This window comes from Pipistrellus hanaki, assembly GCF_964339955.1.
Source record: "Pipistrellus hanaki genome assembly, chromosome: 10".
In the NCBI taxonomy this organism is placed as follows: Eukaryota; Metazoa; Chordata; class Mammalia; order Chiroptera; family Vespertilionidae; genus Pipistrellus; species Pipistrellus hanaki.
Window position 1 is genome coordinate 9,939,403 of NC_140512.1, and position 15,592 is coordinate 9,954,994.

The following is a 15,592-nucleotide window of genomic DNA, read 5'->3' on the forward strand; positions in this document are numbered from 1 at the left end:
AGATCTTTGCATATCCAGTTTATTAGTTTATATATATTTCTGGAGTCAGAGGAGTACCTTTGAAGTTTTTGAGTGTGTTGACAACACCATTACATCTATATATTGAGATGTTTACTTTGTTATATTTGTTTTATGACTTTTTATTTTTATTTATTTTTTATTGATTTTTTACAGAGAGGAAGGGAGAGAGATAGAAAGCCAGAAACATCGATGAGAGAGAAACATCCACCAGCCACTTTCTGCACACCCCCCACCAGGGATGTGCCCGTGACCAATGTACATGCCCCTGACTGGAATCGAACCCGGGACCCTTCAGTCCACAGACTGATGCTCTACCACTGAGCCAAACTGGTTTAGGCTGTTTTATGACTTTTATTAGAGATACTAGAGGCCTGGTGTATGGATTCATGTACTGGTGGGGTCCCTTGGCCTGGCATATGCCCTCTCACAACCTGGGACCCCTCTGGGGATGTCAGAGAGCCAGCTACGGCTCCATCCCCACAGGCCAGGCTGAGGGACCCCACCCATGTAGTAATCCATGCACCAGGCCTGTAGTATACATATAAGATCTTTGGTTAATGTCTTCCCACCCTCTCCCTCTCCCCTTCCCTCTGAGATTCATCAGTCTATTTCATGTTTTTATGCCTGTGGTTTTCACTCTTGCGTTGAGCATCTGCCCCCTGGTGTTCAGTGCACATCATAGCTACCAGCCAGTTGGCCGGTCACATAGGCTTTTATATATATAGATGGTATTTTAACTGCTCCTTTTAGACAAATCCAAGGAAACTTAATAGACCAAACAATGGTTACATGGCACATTGAACTTCATGATAAGAATTGACAGTGGAGGAAGTTTAAAATCACCCATGTCATTATCCCTAACTCATTTTGATTTTCCATTAAAATTGTATGAGTTTAGATAATGTTGAACCTCAACTGAGGATTTCCTAACTTTATTTTTTTCCACAACTTAATTTAATTGGTTGTAGTGAGTTCAGTGATTTTTTTTGTTCCTTCTTTTGATAAACTGATGATTTTAGGATTAAGAGAGTTAACAGTATATAGAAAGCATATATTTAGCTTTTGGAGATCTTGCTTTATGGGACTGGTAATATTGCAAATGAAGAATATTTGTACACAATGAATAGATATTTATTTTTTAAATATTTCTGGGTGGAGTTTGGATTTTTTTTTTTATCACAATTGGTTGTTATGTTGAAAAACTTATCTGACTTTGAAACTAGTTTTTTAAAAACAAAATTTAGCTGAAACCAGTTTGGCTCAGTGGATAGAGCATCAGCCTGCTGACTGAAGAGTCCCAGGTTCGATTCTGGTCAAGGGCATGTACCTTGGTTGCGGGCACTTCCCAGTGGGGGTTGTGCAAGAGGCAGCTGATTGATGTTTCTCTCTCTTATCAATGCTTCTCTCTAAAACTCAATTGCAATCTACTTTCTGTTTTTCTCCTTTCATCTCTGTAAAAAAATCAATAAAATATATTAAAAAAAATAAAAACAAAATTTATACCAATATTATATTTACCCTTTAAGACTTTTTCTTTTGGATGAGATAGAAGAAAAGGAATGCTAATAAGTAATGGCTCTTCTGTATAACATCTGTCCTGTCTATGTCACTCAGGGTCATTCTGCAACAGCATCCATGACAGAAAGGCCGGGGGAAGAATGTGGATATACGAGTGCTGGGGAGGGTGTGGAGGCAGGGAGAGCTCATTCAATGGTAGGGCTTTCTGGCTCACTCACTGTACGCACACTTCCTTCGGGAGCTCAGAAGTCATTGTGTTGGGAGGATTGTTGTTGAAGTAAAGTGAACTTAAGATAGGCGGAAAATCATCTTGAATAGCCAGTAGTTCACATAGACATACATTTTGAGAGATTTAAAAAAAAATATTTCTTAACATCTTAAAAATCCCTTGCTTTGTCCTGTATGGCTCAGTGGTTGAGTGTCAACCTATGAACCATGAGATCACAGTTTGATTCCTGGTCAGGACACATGCCCAGGTTGCAGGCTGATGTGCCGTGTGCAGGAGGCAGCTGATGAACGATTCTCTCATCATTGATGTTTCTATCTCTCTCTGTCTCTCCCTTTCCTCTGAAATCAATAAAAAACATACTTTTAAAAAAAACCACAACCCTTTGCTTCAGCAAAAAGGGCAAATTTCTGATAATATCTGTGCTTCTTTTCACATGAAATTGTATCTTTTTAGCTTGGAATGATGCTTTCCCCCTCAATTTTAAGTTTTTCACAAAATTTGGTGTACAGGGAATAGAGTGACCCAGTAATATCATTTACTTACTAATTGAATGCTTACCGGTAGTAGGCAGTATGTAGCATTGTTGTATTTTATTATAGCAGCACCCTGGAATCTCATACCACAGCTTTGCCCATGAGGAAACTGATAGCACTTTCAGACGAAAATCAGAATGTGGGAAATCTGGTCTCAGGTGCGGCTTTGCCGTCAGTTCTGCGGGCGTGCTGCCTCTTCCTCAGCAGCATCTCCCTCCCCAGCACCCACCCCCATAGCTCACCGACCTCTCTCCTTTCCAGACACAGCTCCCTTACAAACCCCGTCTCTGCACAGGGCGTGCTCTCTGCTTCTGCTTCTCGCATTGCCTGGCAAACTCTCAGTCTGCAAGACCCATGTGTTGTATCACTGTCCTTGATTCTTCCAGACACTGTTTTTCTTTTTCTTTTTTAAAATTGAGTTTTAGAGAAAGAAGAAAAGAGAGGGAGAGGGAGAGAGAGAGAAGCATTGATGTGAGAGCAAAACATTGATTGGCCTCCCCCCTATGGAGGATTGAGCCCATAATTTGGGCATGTGCCTTGACTGGAAATTGAATCAACAACCTTTTTCTTCCAGGTTAAAATAAGTTTTTTTTTTAGTGTTGAAAGTATTACATGTGTCCCTCTTCCCCCTGTTGACCTCGTTTTGGCCACTCCCACCCAACTGGCAACCTTTCAGTGCACAGAACAATGCCCAGCCCACTGAGCTACACCGGCCAGGGCCAGACACTGGTCACCATGCTCCCATACCCTTTATGGTTATTTTTAATATGCCTCTGTTCGTACCTTGTTGCGGAATTGAATTGATTAACTCCCATAGCCACCAAGATTTCTGAGGGTCGTGATTATGTCTCTCCCAGCACAGACTAGGTGTCCAGTGAGTGTTTGTGGAATTTGTCGAATGGATGTGAGATCCGGAGAATATTATCAAGCCTTCCATGATATTTACATCTGACGAAACAATTTATCTAATATTTTTGTGGATGCAAGTGATAATATGATGTTCAGGGCTTTCTTTTAAACTCAACCTTGCATTCATATTGAATCCATTACATATAATGCTAATTTAATGAATGGCTGTGATTTCTTTATAATATGTTATTAACCTTGTTCACAGTTTAGGGGGGAAAACTGTGATAAATAACTTGGTGTGGAACACACACTAGTGGTCTTTGTAGGGCTATTAAAGTTCCTATGAAAATGAGACACATTAAAATGTCAAAAGGCAAGTTCATAGGAAGAGTTAGTAGGTAGACTCAGTTTTTATTTTCTTGAGTTTTAAAGTAATTAGTTTCATGAAGTTATTTATTGGGGTAACACTTGAATAATAGTTGAGAATTTGTCTGCTTTTTTTCCCTGGCAATATTTAAAGATATTAGCTATTTAGCTCAACACATGTATTCTATTTATTGATTTACTCTGTTTGCTTAGGGCTCTAAATTTTATTTATTTACTTATGACTAAAGTTTTAAGCTTAGAGTCTACTCAAATATTGCATTATTATTAGGCATGAATTACTTTTAGAATGTTCAAATGAAATAGAATTATGAGGAAGAGAATCGTAAGAAAGAAGCTAGCTATTTTTATTCAATTAATTACTAATTAATAAGCATAGCCAAAATGTAGCACAGATCTCAAAACCATGATGCTAGTTTTATTCGTATGACAAAATGAGTGAAAAAGTGCAAAAATGATATTTCTGGCAAATTTACAATCCTGCAAGCTCTAGAAATCCATCTACCATTTGTTTTTAAGTAAGTATGTGTTGAAATCCTACTCTGAACATTTTTATGTCCTTGCTCACAGCAGACATGTTGTATCACTTTTGAGCTCGGTTTGCAATAAAGATTAATGAGTCCGTGTTTCACTTTTTGTGTAACAACAACAACAAACATTCTCCCGAGCGTGTGTAAAGCGGCGGAAGTCCCGCAGACTCTTGGACTCTTCTGCTCTCCTGTAGCGGCCTCTGATGCTTCCTGTCTGCCTTGCCGGCTACCTATGCAGCTGTTTCTCATGCGCTCCTCAGACTTGGAGGAGGACCAAGTATGCGTGACAGCTGCATGCTGAGCTGCGATCTGTGCTTGGCCACAGGTCACGTTTGCATTTCTTTACTTGTGTTTCTACTCATTGTGCAAAAGAAATTCGAGCAGAGGGAGATTCCTGGAAGCATGCAGCATGCTGCGCAATGGCAGCCTTCTTCTGTGTGTGCCACCTCTGACTCTGCCGCATGGATTCCCCAGAGAGACGGAGGAAACGGTATTCAGGACTGAGCCTTGGTGGGGCCCATGTTGCTGTAATCATGAATGATGGGAAATGCTCTGGGTCATGCATGGGCGAAAGGACTGAACGTGGACACACACACACACACACACACACACACACACACAGCTCTATACCATGCTAGTGAACAGATTATGACTTAGTAGAGAAAACTGTTAATCTAGCAGTTTTGATTGCCTGTGAAGTTCATAGGTGGGATTCACTCCAAGTGGCTCAGTTCAATATGTAATTGACGACCAGTTCATGCATATGCGTCATGTTAACGCTCTGACTACACGATACTTTAACACCAGGAAAGGAGACACACTGTTTAATAAATATTCATGTTATAAGGCTGCCCTAATGGAACTTTCCCGCCTTTAGCCTCCAGCCTCACAGGGCTCAAACATTTTTCTTTGCCTTTGGAAATGAAAAATGCTGATTTCCAAAATCCTTTCAAAATGGTTTTGGTAGGTCCTTTCTCTAATTGTTTCTAGATCTTGCAAATCAAAACGGTTATTTTTCTCTCATCATGCTCTTAACCACTGGGGTATAAACATCCAGATTCAAAATTCTGATGGAATCTCTCCCCTTCCTAATTATTTCAACATTGAAAGATATTTTCTCCGTACAGGGTAGGCATACTGTTTGAGTAAGCATCATTAAGATATTGTCATCTTCTCAGTCAGTTGCTTTTACAATTCATGCCCATTCACTGGATCAAGTTTCATGGCCTCTGCCTGCTTTTCTAATATGTTCCTTTTCTCTCCCAGAAAATTCTTTGACCCCTATTCATTGCTCCTACCTTTGCAGTCTAGGATACATCCTACCTCTATTATGAAACCTTTCCCAGGAAGTTCAGTGTCATTAAGCTCTTAGCTTTTCTGTAGTATAATACTTAGTCTGTCTCACTTCATTTAGATGGTCTATGTTAACTTGTGTTATTGCATAAAATGGACTTAGTGTGGCATAATGGGGCCTTGCAGGGAACATGGGTGGTATAATGGAGCCAGAGAGATTCCAATTGGAGTACTAGCGCTGTCATTTTCTAACTTTTTGGGCACTAGACAGATTATCTAAGCTTTGTGGGGTTTCACTCCGTACGTGCGTAATGAGACAATTGTCCACCTTTTAGAGTTACTAAAGAGTATAGCTAACTGGCTGGATCCATGTTTAGCTCAAAGGCAGGACTCCAACAGGTGCTCAGCAAACGGCAGTCGTAGTTATTATTGCTGCGGTTCTATGTTTCTCCCACTATCGTCCTGGGCTGAGCGTGTGGGAAGGTATCGCTGAGTGCGGTTCACGGTGAGGTCACATAAACAGCTCCTGAAATCCCATCACCGTTAGGAAGGCTTCCTGTTGGCTCTGTTCTATCAGAACTCCGAACCTCCTGGGGGTTCTTTCTGTTCCCATTATCTGTAAGGGGAGCCTCTGGTATGTATCCTGCAGCGGCTTCCAGAACAGCGAGCTGAAGGATTTATTTTTGAGTAGTGTTTTGGATTAATCCCTACATTTTTCCAAACGTCAGCAGCCAGGATTGTAATAAATAAAGCATTTTTCACTTAGTTCAGATGCAATCTGTGAAGCTCACAGAATACAATCTCAGCCAATCAAGCAGATGAATACATTATTTTGTCTAGCTCACTTTAGCTCGGCAGACATCTATTATCATATCTCCTGTCTCCAGGCGTTTCATCCTTGTTGGATTTCCAAAGATGAACACGATTTGGCTCCTGCCTGTGAGTGAGAGACATAAAATCTGATCATTTCAGTCTATAATCAGTTGTTAGGAGGAGGTAAGGCTGGGATCACAGGTAGAGGGTGTCCGAGTGGGAAGGAGAAGGCTGCTAGGAAGACATAACCCTCAGCCTGTGATGTCTGTCAGAGGAAAAATGGGATGAGCCATCTGATTTGGGGACAGAGACCCAATTTGAAGAACTTTTTCCCAGATATTTATGGAAATTGATTGCCAGGTGGGATTCACTCCAAGTGGCTCAACTCATGTCCTCATGGCCCTGTCTTCACTCTGTCCACGTAAAAGTCAAATGGCCTCCAAGGCCCCAGACCTGCTCCCCTCACACATGGCTCTCCTAGGGGGAAGAGCACGTTTCTCTCCAGTTCCAGCCCAATCTAAGGATTTAGTTTTTCTTATTGCCCCTGAACCAATCACTGTGACTGGTGGGATACTGATTGGTTTTCATAAGTCAGGGTCTATCCTCAAGCTGAAGATAAAGTCAAGTCTCATTCAAACCTCATGGCTAAAGATGAGTGGAGAGGGGAATGTGTGACCAGGAGGCAGCCAGGACATGCTTTCTAGACCAGGGGAAGCAAATGGAAAGAGTCTTCTGGGGGAGGTGATAATATAAGCAAAAGCAAGGAAGTGTGCTCTATCATAGTGTGTGTGTGTGTGTGTGTGTGTGTGTGTGTGAAACAGCAAGCAGTTGAACATTAATTCACATGTATTATGAGACTTTGAAAACAATTATAAAATAATAATGGGATGGTATATTTGGATCTAGTTGTCTTACATTATTTCATTTAATTCTCACAACAATTAAGGTAGGAATACCATCTTGCAGGTAAAGAAATTTGAGCCCAAGCTCTCAGCTAATAATTGGTGGAGCTGGACTCAAACCCAGGTTATCTGATTCTAGAGGTAGCCCACATGGATGATACAGAATATTAAGTACACTCTTCTTAGTTGCTAGCGTTTCAGAAACAAGACCTCTATATACCATACTAAGAAAGCCTGTTTTCTCTGAGACTCAAGTTTTCTTTAAGCTCTAACTCTGTCTGTCATCCACGGGAAGGCATTGGTTCTCAAACGTTAGCATGCTTCATGTAGGGTCTATGATTGCTGAAATATGATTGCTGGGTCCTACCACCAGATTTTCTGATTTGTAGACCTAGGGTAGAATCCTAGCATTTGCATTTCTAAGGAGTTTCTACAGGAATCGGATTGCTGGTGGTCTGGGAGCCACACTCGGAGGACCACTCATTTGAGGCCTTTGGGAGGCTAACGGGTTGTGATTCAGCGATATTCAACATATTGAAATGCTGCTTGGAAATACACGTGCTCTCCCCTCACATCCTTTAATGCTGCCGATCTGAGGAATATATTTGGTTTCAGCAATATCCTCCCCCAAAGGTCAAGGTCCTTGCATGTGTTTCATTGATTGGATTTCTCCTGTCTCTCTGACTCTTGACTTACTAAAACGAGATTTATTGCTCCTCTAGGTCTCACTCACTTCCTAAGCTCAGCCCCCCCTTGAGTGTTAAAGAGTACATTTGTGTACAAAAGACACGTATTTAAATGCTTTATTTTATTGGGTTACATTTTTAGTATAAAAATTTAAATATCAGAAAAAGTAACATGAACATTCATATTTCTACCATCTAACGTCAACAGTTGTAGATGTATATACATGTGTATACACACAATTTTTTTTTGATGAACCACTTTAAAGTAAGTTACAGATCTTTGCCACTTTGCCCATAAATATTACAGCACGCATTGCTCAGGAAGAGCATTCTCTTATGTAGTCACAATTCCAGGACCACGCATAAGAAAATTAACAGCAATCCCTAATGTTATCTAACCTGTAGTCATATTCCAGTTTATGCAGTTGTCCCAGTGTCTTCTCTGGCAGGATCCAATCAAGTGAAAGTAAATCCTAAGACTCAGCAATGCTGCATGGACCTTTTGGCTCAGATGAATTCTGTGTTATTTAATGACAGGTTTGATTGCTTTAACCAAGGCCCAGTTTTATGATGGCTTAAGTAAGGAATATGTTTATTTCTGGATCAGGTGGACCAGGGCTGATAGGAGAGCTTCCATTTCGGAAACCAAGGTAGCTGTTCAGCCCTACCACCACGCTGAGAAGAGGGGGCAGTGCCTTCTCCGTCCTTCTAAGGGCATGTTTGGATGTTGTATATGTCACCTCAGCTTCCACCTCACTGGTAGGAACATGATCATATGATGCATCTGTGTTAGAGCCTGGAAATAAAGGCTTTATTCTGGATGGTCACGTGTCTAGTGATAATTCAGGCATAAAAAAAAAAAAAAAAAAAAAAAGGATGACTGCTAGGGCAGCAGTTAGCATCTCTGCCACAAGTTCTTTTTTCAAATGACAGCTATTCCAAATGATATTGAATCCATTTAATTACTCCAAGTACATTACAATATGACATTTGTCCTTTTGAACTATATAAGGCTGGTAATTGTTCCTATACCGAGCCCAGAATGTTATTTTTTTAAAAAAGTATTTTATAGATGTTCTGTCATTTTTGTTTTGTCAGGGCGTAGCTGCCGCTGCTGGTAGCTATCTGTGTCTTCACTGTTTCCTCATGTGCTATTTTCTGTTCTCTGGGCTGGGAAAGCAGGTAACAGTAACCATCATGAGAGAGCTGTGATTTAGTGTGTGTTCCGCATGTGCTGTCCGGTGTTACACTTGTACAGCTTACCTCTGACTTTGGAGCTCCCGGCTGTCAGTAACCGTCCACGAGAACTGCCTTGTTAGACCCGCACTTAAAATAAGAATCGATGCCCTGCGTGAGTTCTGGGAATCTCCCTGGGGAAGGTTTGCATGATTTTCATTACCAGGACTCAGCAGCATCTTTTTCGATGCTTTTGCAGCATTTTTATACTTCTTTGCGGGGTGCAGACAGGTGGGCTTGCTAAATAACTAAGTTCTCCATGGATAAAAAACTGCTTGCCTAATAGATCTCTGTGAATCTTTGTATAGCATGCATACAAACCCGTAGCTCTTTGGAAACTTTTAACAGGCTTAGTAAATATTAGAGTTTAAAAAGCTTGGACTCAAAAGCTTACCATTCATCATAAAAGAATCTGAACCTGGCTGGTGTTGCCCAGTGGTTGAGCATCGACCCATGCACCAGGAGGCCATGGTTTGATTCCTGGTCAGGGCACATGCCCAGATTGCGGGCTTGATCCCTACTAGGGGGTGTGCAGGAGGCAGCCGATCAGTGATTCTCTCTCATCCTTGATGTTTCTGTCTCTTTCTCCCTTTCCCTTCCTCTCTGAAATCAATAAACAAAGATCACACACACACACACACACACACACACACACACACACACACATATATGAAAGTATGAGGCTGAACTATTATGCAGACAGTAGTCATGTGCAGAACAGTTGTTGTAGTTCTGATTTTGGGAAAACTGGTATCTTGCAAAGAGTCATACTTGCACTTAGGGGTTATCTTGAGCCAGAGATTTTAGCACACAGTAAATGAAAATAAATGTATGTAAAATTATAGACATCTGAATCCTTTAAAAATTGGGAAATGTATATGTACTGATATGTAATAATCTGATAGACTCACCAGTTGAACTGCTCATTTTACTGCTTGGGAGAAAAAATGAACTATGACATATTTGTGGCGGAGAGTAATGCATTGTAACAGTGTGTTTCGGAATAGGCCACCGACTTTGCTCTCCTTCTCCTTCAGGTCGGGATTTAATTTGTATCCAGTCCATGGACGGGATGCTGATGGTGTTTGAGCAGGAGAGCTATGCCTTTGGGAGGTTCCTCCCCGGTTCTCTCTTGCCTGGCCCCCTTGCCTACAGCTCCCGGACAGACTCCTTCATCACCGTCTCTTCCTGCCGACAGGTGGAAAGCTACAAGTAAGTTTGGGTGTCCCGCCTTTGAAATCGGTGTTTTTGGAAATGTGTACGTTGCTGATTCAGTTTTTCCCACAAAGAGCTAATATCCGAAATTAACAAGAGCCTTTTTTTTTTTTTTTTTAATAAGATGAAATTGTGGTGACTTAGATTTTGATACTTCCAGCTGTTTGATGGTCAGTATCCTTGTCCTAGCTGTAAAAGGATAAGAATGGTTGTTTCAAAGAGAAGGAACTTGCGGACATGGACAACAGTGAGGTGACTGTGGGTGGAGGGGCGTGGGTGGAGGTGAAAGAGAAGGTATATGGGGGATAAATGGTGATGGAACAAGTAATAAAATAAAGGGGGAAAAGCCATAGAATTAAAAAAATGACTATTTGATATGTTGGTTTATTTTTACAGGATTAAATGTGTGTCAAGTTGCCACCCTATAGAAAATGCTCGATAACTCTTGTGTCTGTTCCCTGAATTATAAATAATAAGACACAGGTTCAGTGGAAAAGCCTGATACAAAGATGCATATATGGACTTATTTTATAACTATAAAAAAAGAATGTATGTGTACATAGGAAGAATACTGGCAAGAAATACAAGTGTTTTTATGAATGTTTATAAGAGAACGATTCATAATAGAAGTGAATGACCCTATGAAAGCAGTTTATACTTTTTGTTAGAAATTTTTATTGGTTTTGTTGACTTGTGTTTAGAGCAGTGATTCCCAAAGTGGTCTATATCGACCCCCAGGGGTCTATGACAACCTGCAAGGGGTCTACGTCAGCGAAAAAAAAATTTGGGGGTCCATGAAATGAAAATGGGGGTCCACGATAGTGGATCTCAACATACACTGATAGTACCTATTTACTTACATCATATTATCTTATAATATAAAAACATATAAATTATTTATAAAAGTACCTATGAAGTAAAAAATTTATTATATATGTTTATAAAATTGTGTAAGTTGTAGGATAAAAACCTGCACATAATGATATACCAGTATCATCTTGTTACAAGCATACGCGTAGTAAACATTCTTGCCAATTTTTGTCTCAAAGCTTCGCGAACTTGCACCGACTTGTTCAATTTGTCACTCTATAAATATGAATGTGAGAAAAATACGTTCATTCGTTTCCTGAATCTTGAAAGTGCTGAGAAAATATTTAAAAAAATATAAACTGGTAGTTTATCATACAAATTATAGTGAATCAGTGTTATTTTGTTTGAGAATGCCGGAGAAAAGTAGGTACATTATTTTTTATTAAATTTTAACACTAAACTTCACTACAGTTAGAAATTTACAAAAAAATCAATATCAGGTAAGTAGGGGGTCTACCCAAAACCGAAAAACATGGCAAGGGGTCTACGGCACAAACAAGTTTGGGAACCTCTGGTTTAGAGAGACACCTTTTTCTCCTCTATCAGCTACATTTTAATAAAGATTAAGGTTTTGAGTTTTTGGAGGTTGTTTTTTTTTTTTTGTTTGTTTAATCCTCACCAACTGAGGATATTTTTTCCATTGAATTTTTAGCGAGAGAGGAAGGTAGGTAGTGAGGAGAGAGAGAGAGAGAGAGAGAGAGAGAGAGAGAGAGAGAGAGAGAGAGAGAGAGAGAGAGAGAGAGAGAGAGAGAGAGAGAGAGAGAGAGAGAGAGAGAGAGAGAAAGAGAGAGAGAGAGAGAGAGAGAGAGAGAGAGAGAGAGAGAGAGAGAGAGAAACATGGATGTGAGAGAGACACATCAATTGGTTGCCTTCTGCACACACCCCGACTTGACAGGGAATGGAACCTGCAACCCAGGTACGTGCCCTTGACGGGGAATTGAACCATGACCATTTGGTTTGTGTGCTGATGCTCTACCACTGAGCCTCACTGGCCAGGACTGGAGGGTGTGTATTTGTTGTTGCTGTTATTGTTGGAAAGGGGAACGAGGAAAAGAAAGAAATTCATGCTGGGAAAAGAAATAGATTTGGAGACTTACAGTATCTTCAGTCACTTCTTTTATCTTACTGACCGCAACAGTTAGAACTTTAAACATCTAAGCAACACTTCATTATAGCTTTTCGGTATTATTTTTGGCCGCCCATTTCCCCAAGGCAGGAAGAAAATATAAATTTATCAGACAACACCTGTACATTTTTGTCTTCAAGTTTCAATATTGTGTACATAGCAAAGAAATGCAGTTTTCCCTTCCTAAGTGGCTTTTGTGAATTATTGTCAAGGCATCTAGGATTCAACACTCTGAAAACAGACAAATGCTTGTGACTAAGCAGAAGTTAACTGACGCAGGTAGTGCTTTATTATGTCCCAGTCCTGTAACTCCTGTGGCTCTTGTCCAGAGGAGATGAATGGGTTGTGGCATTGCTACTGGTAATAAATAAAATATTAGAGTTGTCGTGAAAGGCTGAGGAAAATATCTGTATAATACATTCAAGCCCGTCACAATGTAAGCAATACTGAGGAGATCTGCTTTTCAGCTTTCCACCCAGTTCTGTGTCTCAACTCTTGCCTAGGAGCGATACTGGCGGTGCCCCACAGGGGTCACCGCACGGAGACTCGGAGGCTCCCTGACTTACCCCTGGAGACATGTGCATAGGAATTAATTTGGTAATAACTCCAGGAGTCGCTGGATGAGGGAACACGGCGTAGGTTTCCTTAATGTGTAAATTCAATCCCACAGGAGCGCACACTGTTTTAAGTATGGTGATTCAGCATACCAACCTATTAAATTCACCTACATCTAGGGCTAAAAAATGCACACGTTTTATGTGGGTCTTTTATAACGATACAAATGCATGGGAAATGCGATTATTGTGAAATGATGACAATCAGGGCGTTTATACCATTAAGTAGTATGTTGTATTTCTATATGCTTTCAAGTTTAATAGATAAAATTAAGTCATAATCATGGGTGCAATTTAGGATGGGAGAAAGCATGAAAACAGCAGGTTCTTTTGGGATTTCACTGAATATCTTTGTAATCAGTGAATAGAATGCCATCAGTTAGTATAGAAGGCGTCATTTTCATTTTTTTTCTCATGAGTTCAAGTTCATACTTTAACAAGAATGAAAAAAAAAGTTAAATTGGGTCCAAAGAAGAGAAATAAAAATCGCCAAGGTTTAGAAAATAGGAGTGATGAGAAAACATGGTAGATGTTTAAGAAACAGTTTCACTTATAAGAATTAACGAAGAATTTTGATAAAATGTTTCCTACAAGAAAGTTTGTAGGACAATTGTTTTACATTGTAGGGGGCAGAAGTGATCAGAGTAGAAGATCAGATAAACATCCATGTATCATTTTCATGTTTGCTCCTGATGTCTGATTACTTTAAAACAAGCTCAGTTACGTTTTACGAGGGAGTAGGGGAGGCCATGGGCAGCCTCAGTGGGCATAGCATCACTCGGGACCCTGTCATAAAATGCAGGTTTGCACATTCCCACTCCCCAATACTCTAGATGGTGATTTAGTAATTTTGGGAAAAGTCCTAGAAATTGTCATCGCAGACACACCCTCCAGGCTGGACTCTAATTCAGGGACACACAGTGAGCTTTTTTTTTTTTTTTTTTTTTTTTGAAGTGAGGGAATTGTTTGCTGTTTTTGGAGAGACACTCTTAGGTACCACTATTCTTTTGGCCATGTTTATCAAAACTTTGAATCGTTTTTATTTTTAAAATGTATTTTTATTGATTTCAGAGAGGAAGAGAAAAGAGAGAGATGGAAACATCAACGATAAGAGAGAATCATTGATCAGCTGCCTCCTGCAGGCCCTACACCGGGGATCGAGCCCACAATCCATGACCTGTGCCCCAACCAGGAATTGAACCACGACACTCAACTGTTGAGCCACACTGGCTGGCTGAATAATTTTTAATTCCTTTTTCTTTCCTTTCCTGTCAGAGTTATTCAGTTGGTAAATCCTGACCTTTCTATCTTTTTTTCCTCTATTCAGCCATTGTTGTCCCATTGGGATTGAGGCTTTTATCTTTTCACTTGGATTTATGATTTTCTTACCTCTACATGATAGGGTCCTTTTTATAGCTATCTTTTAAAACCACCTCTTTAAGTCAGAATTTTTGTTTCTTATTAAAAAAAATCTGAATTTTCTTATATTGAAATTTAGTGCTCTTTATATTCCAGTTCCATTTTACCTCTATTATGTTGACTTTCAGATTTGGAAGGGACCTTTAAAGGTAACTTGTTCAACTATCCTCCTTTTTTCACCTCCTAAATACATTTCCTAAAACACTGCTTTTGACTCAGTCTCCTATATTGCCTTCTTGTGTTGTGCTTGCGATGTTCCAGGGGATGTCTTGCATGATCAGGTTCCTGAGAGCAGAATGTGCCTTAAATATCTGCTCACTGACAGAACAATTCGGTTTATTGGTTCATTCATTCATTCATTCATTCAGGAAACATTTTTCAAGAGGCTTCTATGTGCAAAGTACAGGAAATGCAAAGTCAAATAAGACCTGTCTCCTGTCCTCAAGCTGTAAGCACGTGGGGGACGTAGCATATCAGTTGGCGGTGTCAGTTCACAGTGATGCAGGCTATGACTGAACCGTGCACAGGATACAGGAGGCCTGCAGGGGGGACCTTTGGGTGAGAGCTGGGTGTAGGGAGGCTGCCTGAAGAATGCATTTGCCACAGGTTACAGTTCTCTCTCTGCCAGCACTCCCCCTGCTCCCTGACACTGGCTCCTGGTGCATTGCAAGTAGATAATAGGCTTTGCATATTTTAAAATATCTTTTTTGAATTGGACAATATTTTGAAAAGAAGATTGTGTCCTTCACCAGTCTTAGGCTCTTGTCAAATGGAAATATTTGCGGTTCTCCATATATGGCCAGGGCTTTTCTCTCTCGCTCATGCTGTACTCTGCCTGGAGTGCTTTTCCTTCCTTCTTTGCATATGAAAATAATTTCTGGAAGCCTCCCTCCTTCCCTTCAGTTCTTCTGTGACCTGGCTCTCCAAGTCACATCTCCTCCTTCTCAATTTAGAGCAGTTTTCCACTGCTTTTCACAAGTACTGTTTATGCTTTCACTGATATTACATATTTGCTTGTTTTTCTTCTTGACTGAGCTAAGTGATGTTTGATGGCAGGGACTTTTCTATCCCCTGAAGTGCCCAGCATTGTACCCTGTTGAAAGTAAGTGTTTAAGAAGAACTTGATGAAGGAGTGAAAAGTTTGTAAGGAATGTTTCTATTTTGTTATTAGCTTCTTTTAATGAAAATGATTCCCTCTGGCGCAATCGAGAATGCTGTAGCTATAGTTGCAAAGGGACAATGTAAGGCTCTGTAGCCAGGGCTTTCCATTTCTAGTAGAGTTCCCCCGAGTTAAGTATAAAGGTTTCAAAATCCCCTGTTATCCTTTGAGGTGCCAACTATGTTTCATTTGAAA

The 15,592-nt window shown here is 40.3% G+C and overlaps 1 protein-coding gene across 7 annotated transcripts in view; it reads left to right on the plus strand.

Annotated features, from left to right (window-relative positions):
• The window catches only part of BBS9 (Bardet-Biedl syndrome 9), a 283,053-nt gene that overhangs the window by 48,951 nt on the left and 218,510 nt on the right, over positions 1 to 15,592 (plus strand). For all 7 annotated transcript variants that reach the window (XM_084896844.1, XM_084896846.1, XM_084896850.1 and 4 more), the window contains exon 6: positions 10,032 to 10,206. In XM_084896844.1, coding sequence (XP_084752970.1) covers positions 10,032 to 10,206 — 175 coding nt within the window. The remainder of the gene's footprint in view (positions 1 to 10,031; positions 10,207 to 15,592) is intronic.